A 12,461-nucleotide genomic window follows, 5' to 3' on the forward strand; every position below is an offset into this window, starting at 1 on the left:
GTAGTTTCATGTTAGGGTGTTTTAAGTGATGGAAAACTTACTTTTCCCCCTGAACTGATCCATTGGTTAACAAACTTCAGCCTACATTTGAAATGCAGGCAACAACTGTATGTACTAAATACACCAAAATCTAGGACATATATATGAGTATAATTGATGGTTATAAAAAAGATGGAACTGGCAGAAAAATTTATTTGGTTTGTAAGTTTTGTAGTAAAGGTTTTAATGATCTTTACATCTTGATTTATTAAACAAAGGAAAAATATTCAAGGAATTTATTTTAGAAAGGCTATTGTATTTGGCAAAGAATACAATAGCCAGTATACTTATTCTCAAGAAACTGAAAACAAAAATTTGGATGGCTTCTGGATATTGAACTTATTGAAACCTACCACAAACCCTTTCCAGTAGAATTAATTCAGCAACATGAATAAGCAACTTACCTATGCTAAAGATTGTCAGAGGTGAAGGGTCAAGGGCTACCTTTTATACCTTTTCCTTTTCAAGTCCCCACAGTGACAGAATTATAAAAAGATGCATACAGAGTTAGTGGGAGGAAGACAGTAAAAATTTTTTACAGTTGTGTTTTTCTGGTCCCTCCTTCTTGCTGCTGTTCACTGTCCCTGCATAACATATCTGATATTAATAGTCTCATGTGATCAGCAGAGTTTCACATATCTAGTAAAAAAAATCTGAATACTCTGTCTCTTAATCAGAAAGCTCTGTTAAGAAAAGGAATTCAAAATGAGTAAACAATGGTGGCTTGACAGCCTGGAATTTCAGACAACAGACAATAACAGTGTTTGTGTTTTCAGTGAACAGCTATGGTTAAAAAAGTTCCTGAGCCACGGGACAGTTACTGTTAGAAACCTACGCAGAAGAAAATACAACAGGAGATTTAAGAATTACCCCAATTACAGAACTCTTCTTACTTAAAACCTAAATGTTAAAGGAAACAGGGGAATGGTTCATGCAGCTGGATCTTCACAGGTAAAACAAGGTCATAAACTAAAAAAGCCACAGAAACAAAACTTATGATTGTAGCAAGTGTCCTCATTCAGTATATAATACAGCCATAGAAGATAGGCTTTTTACAAAAAAGTACTCTGAAAAGTACTCTTTCTAAAAAGTACACTCTGAGCATCTTTCAGTGCATGGGATATTACAGAGGAGGTCCAAGCACCAAATATTTTTCCTTGTCTAGACAGTTCACTCAAAGGACTCTTTTTTTACAGCCGGAAAGGACATTTGTTTCTTTAATCACCCCATAAAGAGTGAGGCTTGTAATCGGCAATTCTCTTGCTATATGGAAACAAAGTCAAGGGAAAAAAAACTAAATATTAAACTAATACCCTATGTCTATAGAGTGACTAAAGCAGTTCTCTGCAATTAGAACCTATTTTAGAATCCATTAATCAGTGCTACCTGCTTTAATCAAAGGCAAGATGTGTGCACTCACGCACATTTTTGTGGAGTTCAACACTGTGCTCCTGTTTTCTGACTACCTGAAGAAGCTGAAGGCAACCTCAAGCATGATATTTAGATCTTACTGAAATCTACTTAACATAGCAATATGTCTGGAAGAGGAACTGGTTCTAAAGACAGTCTGTAAAGTGATTAGAGAAGCAGAGCTCTGATTCTGAAACTTCCAGGGCTACCAATAACATACATACATAAAAAGGAAGAAGCAGAGGTCAGAGAGCTCTGGTGGGATGAATAAGTTTTTTTGGACTTCCTGGTGCAGCAGTGAGAGACATATGGGATGGGACATGGAGACAGAAGAGGTGCTTGAGGCAGGGTATTGACTTAAACATCAGAGAACCTCTAACCTGAGGTTTTGCCAACATATTTGACTAGCAGCCAGCTGGGTAAAACACCATCTTTACATGAACCCCAGAGCGCTCAACAAGGAACTAAGGAGCTCTCTGAGAGCCTGCAGTTCAGAGAGCCCAGTGCAGTCAGATTTCTGAGCCTGGGGCCAGGCTGCAGTGGAATGTCACTGCTGCAACAAAAGTTTGTCCACACCTTGGAAGAAGACACAGTTTCCACAGTTGTTCAGTTTACTTTGGCCAACAGCCAAAAAAACTCCCAGAACTAAACCACATGATTCTTAAATGTTTTATGCTGTTGTTGTTTCAAACTTCAAAAAACCCCAAGTCAAGCTCATACAAAAAAAGTCTGGAGATATGGAAAATCTGCATCCCAGGTAGAGAGAGGTGTGTGAATCCAGGAAAATTTTCTCAGGTTCTTCCTCTGATGGTATAAACAGTTATTCTCACTGACTTACCTAGAATTAAATTTACAGAGGCACTTAGTGCAATGAACAGTAGCTCCTGTGGCTGGAAGCCACATGCTTTCTCAGTACCTGGAATATCACACATTCCTTTTGCTCCATCTTGCCTTTTAGCATGAAGCGGACACCACTACAAATATTGACACTGATGCCATCAGTGCTCCCTTAAAATTACTTTTTTCAAAACTATGGAGTCGTTTTTATTAAAATGACAGAATGGAGAAACTAATTGTAGTGGAAAAGGAGTGCTGCTGCTTCAGAGACTAGAAGTACCCTTGCTTCGCCAAGTTATTAAAATACTTTTCCAAGTGCTGAATATAAAGTCTGATCTGTATTCCATACACAACACCAATTACTTGTGAAGCATGCTCAGCTGGTTTTGTGCTTGTTTTATTCTTCATTAAAAAGTTCCAAAACGAGTCACAATCCTGGAAATAAGATCTTGTGATTTCATCTTTTTCTATTTAGTAAAAATTTGGCTCTTTTGTTTTAATGGAGATTAACTTTGTATTACTTCATCATATATGATAGCAACCTTTCCCTGGAAACTGCAATTTCATTAAATGTCAGAGATGCAGAGGAGCTCATTGTTTCTGGTATGTCTCCTAACAGTAGATGCCAATGACTTTGGATGTTTTTTTAAGTTGTGTTCCTTTTTTTTTTAATTTCTGGGAGTTTGATTTCACAAGGTTAATAAGTGTTCTTCTAGCTTCATTTTGAAATGAAGTGTTTGGCTTCTACAAAGAGAAGGCTGTATTCTTCTCTAGCACTTTTCCCCCCTCTTTTATAGCTATGCTTAAGAATGAGGCAAAACACCTGCTACTACTTTTCTTGCAGAGCAGTTGAAGATATGTGGCCATATCCCTCCTGAACACTGGGTGAAATGTATACATGCTGATGAAAAAGTCCATGAAGGTGCTTTGGAATTATCCCCATTATTTCAAATCATAAAATACTGCCTCCCCCATGAATCAGTGGAGTTACCCAGATTCATTCTCTCTAGTCTACTTGACCAGGCTTTTGTCTTGGCAGTAAGAGAATATTTCTTCCAACTTACGCCATGATTACAAAATGAAGTAAATGTTTAGAGAGAAAAAAGCACTAAAGAACACTGGAGAATTTTTTATAATTATCAATAGCAAGTAAAACACAAGTGGTATGTTTGATGTTATGATATATCTAAATACACAGCACTTATTCCCTGACATCAAGCGAAGCAGTGCTCCTGCCAGCAAAAGTATTTCATTTCATGAGAGATCGCATTACTAAATACATGGCAGGTTACATACCAGCTTCAGTAATAAAACTGTAATGCTAGATTTCCTCTGCTATAAGCAGGGAGATGCAACAGTCAGACACAAGTTTCAGTTACTTCATCCACCAAAGGACAACGTTTTCACTATAGTTCACTAAGTGAACTATGAGAAGAATTGGCCTGTGAAAACCAATCACATATGGATTTACTGGCCTATAATTTGGGCGAGAGAAGAGTTGCTTACTTCTTGGGTGCTTGAGATCCACTACCTATTGGTTCTAAAACTGAACTATCATCTGCTCAGTACTTCTTCTCAGCATGCATCCAGCTGAAATACTACCATATAATTTTTTCCCCTTCTGAACTTTTCCCACAAGCCATACTGTCTTGAACACCCCTCTTAACCACAAAAATAGCCATTCTTAATCTAGTTAGGGGAGTGTTTATTTTCTATCAGCATCACTGACTTCACAAAGCCACATACCTTCTTGGTATCACTGAGCACAACTGTCCTGTTTTAAATTCAGTGCAGGAGAGCAGCATCACTTGCAAATGTGTGTACACCATTAACAACAGGATATATTCTCATGACATAGCAACGTAAAAAACATAGTTACCCTAAATTCCAGGCTCCTGGTTGATGTTTCTATAAAGATGTAATTACTGCTGTTTACTCAGTTTCTGCCATTTCAAAATGCCTGAAATTCTATAATAGAACTGCTGGATTGCACTACAGTTTCTCACTAGTTACTTTTCTGCTGCTTAATCTGTATATTTTACATAAAAGTTTGGACAAGCAACATTCTGTTGTCTTCCACACAGCAATGAGAACATTCAGGTACATCGGGCTTGCTGATAAAGCATTTAAGCTTCAAATTAGATAATCCTAAATATTCATGTGTGTCTTACCCACAGAAACTTATCAGAAGCCGGAGTTCCAAACACACTTTGCACATCATCTATTTACGAGAAAAAGAACAAAGGGCCCTTAGTGGCAGATTTTAGAGTTAGTAGGGACTGGCTATTTTTCTCACCCTCCTAATAACAGCAAATCAATGGGAATGAATTATTACAACTTGTCTCACCTTCGCATGTTCGGCCATTTGCAGACACAGAAAAGCCCCGCTCACATATGCACTGGTAGGAACCCTCCGTGTTTAGACACTCTCCGTGTGGTGAACAGAGGTCAGATCTCTCACATTCATTGATATCTGAAAGCACAGAGACATTAAGAGATCTGCAAAACATCACAGCCTTAATATTAAGCCTAAATTCAATTAATCTTAAAAGCAGCTTCTATTTCCAATGGCTATGTAAAAAGCTGTGTGAACAGCTCATCTTCCAGAGTACCCAAATCTCCTGGGATCATTCTTAAACTCTGAATAGATGTCAGTATGTTCTGCTGCATCATACTCTTGCTACATCACTCTGTGATGAGGAAGAGCAGAGAGTGATTTGTGGGAAATCAGCATAAGCGCCACCCTAGCCAACATTTCTTCTGTGTTACAGGTATTCTCAGCCCCCTCTCACTGCTTTTTGATGGCTGCAAACTGGTCAACTTGGGTATTTGACTCCACATGTTACTAGCAGGTTTGGAGCTGCATCTTTCCCAGAAAGCTGATTTTATACAATTTAAAGCCAAATGCTCTTTTTTTGTTGATGGGGAGTGGGAATGATCCCAAAAGACTGCTATATAAGAGCTTATCATAGTCTCTTTTGTTTGGTTCTATTTTTAACTTAGAAAGCATTTTTCAAACTTATGAATCTGAAAAACAAGTATTTCCTTTTGTTTGATGTCTCATGTTAGCAATCAAATCTACCCTCAGAACTTAAGGAATTTATTATTTCATTAAGGTACTACCACTTATATATCAATTATCATTCATGTTGTAATTGTACTTTTGTATTTTTTACTTTACAAAAACCCATTAAGAAGTATTCAGTACCATGCTGAGATCAAACACAAATTTACAAACAAAACCTACCCATGAGGCTTATTCATCCCTTATCCAAACAGTAGAATTTCTCATTCTTTACTGTACCTTTTGTTGCTTACAACCATCCAGAATGCATCAAAGTAGCCAGCAATTTTGATACACTAGAGAAATTATGGTTTCAATATCATTGTCTCAAGACCATGACATTCATGACAGAATTTTCTGTAGCTACAAACGGATTCTAGCCTGTGTGTAAACCTTCCAACCAGTGTCCTGAAATCATGGCCATAAGAGGAAAGAAAAGAGGCAGGCAGCTCGGGGAAGTTGTATCTGCATGAGATGCCTAAGGAAAACTAAGTGCACTGTGGTGAGCACAACACCTACATATATAAAGCTTTCTCTGAATTCATAGCAAGTGCAAAGCAAAACTACTTCCTGAAGCCCTCTGAACGTTAGGAATGGTGGGAGATCAGCAACGACAAGGACAGTATTGTACCTCCTCATACTGTACTCAAGATTTAGCTGTCTTAAAACTGCCAGAAAAATACTGGAAACCGAAACAGCTGATTCCACAAGGTAGAATGATGTATTAAAAGACAGGAAAACAAAAAAAGCAGTGTTAAGGAAATTGAGTATAATACCTCTGAAAGAGCAAACTGCAGTTCCTCATGTTTTGGAGTGTTTCCAACTTTCTCCTTACCAAAATGCATATCCCTAACTTCTAGTCTAGTCCAGATTCAACTTGCAGACACTGCACTCTGTGATAAATTTGCCAGTTTAATTCAATAGCTCTCTGTTTGGACTGTCTGTCTTTTAGTTGGCTCATAAGTATTTTCAGTTTTGTTATATTTATCCATTTAAAATATGAGGCATATATCTACTACTTTAGATGGCAAAGTGAAGAGATTAGAAGGGTATCAAAGCTACCACTGATTTCAGCTTGTGGTCAATTCTCTTTTATCGGCTAAAGCAAGGTGTAATGCAGCACTTCTGTATGGCCAATGCAACATTTTTTGAATTAGAAAGCAGTCACATAGAATACTCAGAACTTTTACAGGGAATATAGTATTTGTTGCAGAAGATTTTCAATGTGGATGAGCTGGAATCCAGTTTCTCAGCTCAAGTCTAAACTGTGCATAAGTGAGAAGTCAAAGCCAAGTCCAGTGTTCTGGTCCTTCAGCCATTTAGAACATGATCATGTTATCACTTTCCAGCTCTAATACCATGGTTTCTGTCTCACAAAAATGGTGGGCAAAAGTGATGAAGCATGCCTGGGTGTTGTGCCAACATGAAGATGGGATTGTTCAGAACTAAAACCTGGGAAGTGTTTTCCTGGGTTTGGCAATGCTGACTCAGTCTCAGATAACATATTCTCTTCCTCCCCACCCATCCTCCACAAAGTACTGCTAGTGTTTTAAAGAGGGGATATCTAATGTGACTCGATCCTAACAATGCAGCTCTTGTTACATCTCTGATTCACAATACATAGAATGTTCTGTCAAAATAAATGTTTTCAAGATTTGGGAAAAAAGCAGCACTGTATCTCTGTTAGTTCTAACACAGATTCTCTTTCAAGTTATGAAGGCTGAGACTTCAGCCTCTTGAAGTAATTTCTCAGCATGTATTTACAGAGAGAATAGAATGAATGATAACAGAAAACAAGAAGAGTAAGAAAGTACTACAAATGATAAATGAATTTCTCTTCCTTAGCATGATCTGTGACTATCACAAGTTACACTTACAAACCCGCACATTTATAATAATGATCGAGGGCTTCTTTACACCTATTTCATACCTTGACATCCCCTATTTGCTATCTGCTGGAAACCATCCGGACAAGTGCATTTGTAAGACCCTTCAGTATTTATGCAGCTTCCTCTTAGGCAAACATTGCTGTCTTGAAGGCATTCATCAACATCTGAAATAAAAAGGCAACCAAATTATTAGATGTTGTAAAAACTGATGAAACTTTTAATAGTTTCAACATAACTTGAAGCAACTGTGTGCATACATGGAAATCAAGTTTACTATGCTTTAGGATTCTTTGTTATTTTTCACTCATCATGTCATCAAACTTCTCATATTTCTAGAGGGCTTTGAAATTTGAGTTTGTATGTGATTTATTCCTAGCACGTATGACTCATCTGCCATCTGCATCTCTCACAAAAGCACATCATAACAGTAATGCAGTTAAAAAGAAATCCAAGCAGCTGCACATTTAGAAGACAGACACAAAAAATACCTTCTAATGCAAATTTAAAATAGTCTTCTTTGGACATGTTTAAACCTCCACACAGAAATCCCTGAGCTGGAAGTGACCTCAGGCATCCCCCTGAGAGCGGGCAAGCCCAAGCACAGCTGGTGTGTCACACCAGACGGGATGTGCCTGGGGAGACTGCTCACACAACAGCCACATGGGACAGGGACCACACCGTGGGCACTGCTGTGCTAATGGGTGGCTTTTCATGCAGTTCATGAGATGCAACACAGCCATTTCACAGGCTTCTAGCAGCTGGGTCATGCAGCTGAATGGCTGCTTTTGCACAGTGCTGCACCCCAGCCATAAATCCAGCTCCAGAGTCCCGGCACACAGATCTCGTTCCCCAGCTGCCTATACGCCATGTTTAGGATCAAGCCACAGGCCTGTACATTCTGCCCTAGTGTGTGGATATCCATGGGATAAATGGCTGACACACAGCAGGGAAAGTTTCAGGATACAAACTAGACATGGGATAGTAAAATATTTCAAGAACAGGAGACTGGCATTGTCTCCACCTGAAGTCTTTTCTTCCCGTTGTCTTTCATAGGACTTAAAGGCAGCCCAGTGGAGGAAACAGAGTACAGCTACTATGGGTACAGGATTAAGTCAGCAAGTGCTGACATTCCAGTGATATTATACAGTTTTGATTTCACTGCAGCTAAAGATCACAAGGTATTTGGTGCCTGTGCCTCTAAGTTTTAAAAGCAAACAGAAAGTGGGAGAGTTGAATTAAAAAACTGTCTCATAAGCAACTTCCCTCAGCCTCCACAGAGCCCTACCTAATAATCTACCCAGTCTATTGCTTTGATAATGTAGTTAGCTTTGAAAAACAGTAATCAAAGACTTTTCCCAGTACCTTTGATTATTCTGATTTCTTAAATATGGATTTTAGCTGATTAGCACTGTAACTTTTTCCTGTGCTGCAGGAATGAATAGCAATTGTAATTAGAAAGAGGCCATGACCTCATTTCTACATTTATCTTTGGAAACCCATGCTATAACATTCTCCTTGGGATTTATTCTATTTAATAAAAGTAAGAAATAGGGATAGCTTTCTTACACAAATGAATGTTATTGAAGATAAAATTGCGCTTAATGTTGACAAAGTTTTGACCTTTAGATAACCACATGTTTTATAACCATTTTCAACTATGAAATAAGTTGTGGCTTATTTAAAAAAGCAATTAATTTTGCCTAGGAGCATGAGAAAAATTAATGACTCCCTTGTGTTAAGTTAATGCCAAGTCTCACAACAAGAAGGTGTCTTCTGCCAAATTCAGTAAAAATGCATTATTTTCCATACAGGATGCGAACCTCTCTCTCTCTCTGATGCAACTCTTTACAGACCCTATGAGTGCTGCATGAGAATCCCCAGAAAAATCAGAGGCAGTAACTCATGCTTGAGGCATCCAATGCTTTTCACCACCCTTTACACAAGCATGTTTTGAACATTTTGGCTAGCAAAATCTCTGAAAGCTCTAGGAGACCACTGGACACTTAGGCTTCAGACCTCCTTCCAGTAACGCAGGTTCTTTGAGATGTATGGTCTGCACGTAAGTCCTGCTGGCGCGTATTCCCACTCCCTGTTGGTTAAGACAAGGCCTCACAGGTGCCCTCACATTTCGTGTTCCCTCTTATTCAGGGCAACAATGATAGAAAGTCTCAGTGTCACTTCATCTCAAGAACAAGATGCTGAATGACTAAGGCAGAATATAAACATGCATGTGGGTGTGTATCTTGAAGATATACTGCATGTATACTCGTATACATCGACATATACAAGTTATTTGCAAATAACTTTTATTCTTACACAAGTAAAACACTGCACAAGGGCTTCCAGACAAAAACTTCATTCAGGGAGTTGCAAAAAGCACAGCTGAAAATGAGCACAGCATAATTCTGCTGAATTCTCCAGTACCCCTAGAAGTTTGCACAAGTTATAATGATCGTACCAGCAAAATGCTTCTTGCATGCAATATCTTTAAGAAAACGTCTGCACCAGAAGAAAATCTAATTAAGCAAACACATTTCTTGCAAGTGGTTTGCTAATCACATTTGTTTTACAGCATCACACATTTTTTGGGTATCCTCTGATGTGACAAATGTGCCTACCTGGCTCTTTGAGAAACTGGACAAAATTTGCACCACTTTGTTCTTTCCAGACAATTGTGCTGTGCTATGCTCACAGTTTTTGTCATCTCTTTTCTGCTTTCTCTGTGAAGTGTTATAAAACATTCATGTAAGTAGGCTAATCCAAAAATCAGAGGCCATTATGTGGAGAAACACTGGATGTCTTCTTAAGGTGACTTTCTCTTCAGTTTCCAAGGTGCAAAAAGCAGTCTGTAATATCCCGTACTTCTGAAAATTTAAAGGGATAGAATGAAAGCACAGAAGAACTTCTTCCACTTCAAGAGAGTCATTCTTTTTGCAGGACTTGCAATATTTACAGAAGTCTTCAGTGAACAAAACGTGGCTACAGAAATTAACCACTCTGTCACTGGGTGGAGAAGCTGTAAATTTGGTTGCAGACTTTTAAATTAGACAAAGATCCTGGGGTGAAGTAATGGTTTTACCCTTTTTCCTTGTTTGATACAATCCCTCTTCTTTTGCCTTGAAAATGTCTGAAAATATTTTGTCTTCAAAACTGCCTTTGAGCAGGATCAAGAAAGAGTTAAAGATAAATCATGGACCTATCCTGACAGGCCAGGTGATGGAGAGCTGCAACAGCTACCATGACTTCTTGGGCTGTTTGAAATGCACAAAAGTAGTCTGAAGAGAAGTTTGAAATCTTGTCTGGAGTCTACTCAGAGCAAGTCAGATGAGTAGTTGTCAGGAACAATACCATCATCTGTTCTGTCTTTGGGAGGCAGAAGGACCTGTGATCCATTACACCACATTTTTCTTTGATTCTTGACAGAGTATCTCCACATCTGCTGCAACTCATGAAGATCTTGAAGCCAGATGAGAGCAAAATTATTTGATGCAAATTTCCAGTGCATTGCATCATCAGCCCACATTTCTTGAAGCTGATGCAAGAGATGCTGGTACTCAGCATGAATGATGAGAAGACTTTGTTAAGTTCTTCCATGAACATATTCTCCAAATAGCTCAGGACCAAAGAGTATCAGTGTGCTGAGGAGATTTTATAAGATATCCTTATTCTTTGTTGATGAGAACTTCAAGAGATGCTGTCACTCATGGAATGTGGACAATCCAATATAATCAGTTATTATAAAGTCTGTTACAAGTTTGTCTTGAGAAAACAATATTTGGTTAGTCCAGGGGGAACTGCTCCTCTGCCTGCATCACTTGAAGAGGAGGATTCCTGACCTATTGCTGTGAGGGACAAGGTGAGAACTGCCTTCCATGTGCTGTGTGGAGGATAACCTAGCAGCAGAACATTATTTGGTAGAACAGCTGTAAGAAGCTGTATCTTGCAAGGTATCAGCAGTTACAGAAAGCACACCAGAGACCAAAAAGCTTTCATGAGCTAATGTCACATGTATGGTGAAACCTTAACAAAGAGCTACTTCTCCCTGCTAGTGTGAGATAAGACAGCAATTGAGGTAGAATCTTTCCTGGAGCTCGCTAGTAAGTAATCTTACATTCTCAAGGTGACCTTGAGTAGTGCATCAGATGGTATAGCCAGCAACAGAGAAGAGGGAGTAGCTTTGAAATGCTTCATTAGAAAAAAATATCAGTTTGCCAATTACTGGACAATTAAATTGCTTTACTTGAGATAAGAGATGGCTTTTTTCTATAACACAGCATTTCTTGCTACATATATTGTACATCTTTCACTTCTTAGTTTTATTTTTGTAAGCTCAGTACCTAGACTGCATTTTGAGACAGTGCAAGCTGTGAGCTCCAGTAGATCCTGTTGGAACTTGTCATCTACTAAATACTTTCTCTTGCCAGTGCACATGTGTGATTGTGGTGGCTGGCTGCAGGTTCCCAAAACCAGCTGGAGAAGAAGTTATAACTAGCAGGCCCCCATGAGAATAGTGTAAACTGGCAGAAGCTTTTGTAATACAGAGTGTCTGTGTCAGAACTTAAACAACAAGGTTTGGAAAGGCTGACTTGTTCTCAGTAATAATGTGAACTGGTCTTCCAATCTTACTGTTGGAAGCACCATCTTTTTGTATGTGGAAAGATGACAGGGACTATTTCTAAGAAGCCATTAAATATTCGGCTGTGTTGGTGGGAACAGATGGTTGGCAGTGTACAGAAAGAAAGAGAGGCAACATATATTTCTACTCCACTCTTGAGAGTTCACTCCTATAGCTGAAATACTCAAGATCTTATTGAAAAAAATTAGTCAGTAGCTGAAGTCCCTAAGCTTACCTTCACACTGATCTCCAGTAGATGACAATGAGTAGCCTTGGCTACAGATACACCTGAAAGATCCTTCTGTGTTCCTGCAGCGTCCATTCGTACAGACTGACCGCTGCTGGCACTCGTTAATATCTGCAGCAGCAGAGACAGTGAAACTGTTACACATCTGAAAATACTCATCAAATGGTACAAAGACCAAGTCTGAACAAAACAGCAAAGCACAGTATCAATATCCAGACCTGCTTAACTTGTTTGTATTTATTAAATATAGACAGTCAATGTAATGCATAAAATTATATGAAACTGCAGACCGTGTGTTTTCCTTGAGATGACTGTGTTCAACATTCTCTCCTGTAACGACAATTTGTCCCTCATGCACAG

At 38.8% G+C, this 12,461-nt stretch overlaps 1 protein-coding gene across 8 annotated transcripts in view; it reads right to left on the reverse strand.

The window, feature by feature from the left end:
- Positions 1–12,461, reverse strand: part of LTBP1 (latent transforming growth factor beta binding protein 1) — a 185,766-nt gene that overhangs the window by 36,885 nt on the left and 136,420 nt on the right. For all 8 annotated transcript variants that reach the window (XM_068185291.1, XM_068185292.1, XM_068185290.1 and 5 more), the window contains 3 exons: positions 12,090–12,212; positions 7,281–7,403; positions 4,634–4,759 (listed from right to left, as the gene is read on the reverse strand). In XM_068185291.1, coding sequence (XP_068041392.1) covers positions 4,634–4,759; positions 7,281–7,403; positions 12,090–12,212 — 372 coding nt within the window. The remainder of the gene's footprint in view (positions 1–4,633; positions 4,760–7,280; positions 7,404–12,089; positions 12,213–12,461) is intronic.

This window comes from Anomalospiza imberbis, chromosome 3 (assembly GCF_031753505.1).
Source record: "Anomalospiza imberbis isolate Cuckoo-Finch-1a 21T00152 chromosome 3, ASM3175350v1, whole genome shotgun sequence".
Classification (NCBI taxonomy): Eukaryota; Metazoa; Chordata; class Aves; order Passeriformes; family Viduidae; genus Anomalospiza; species Anomalospiza imberbis.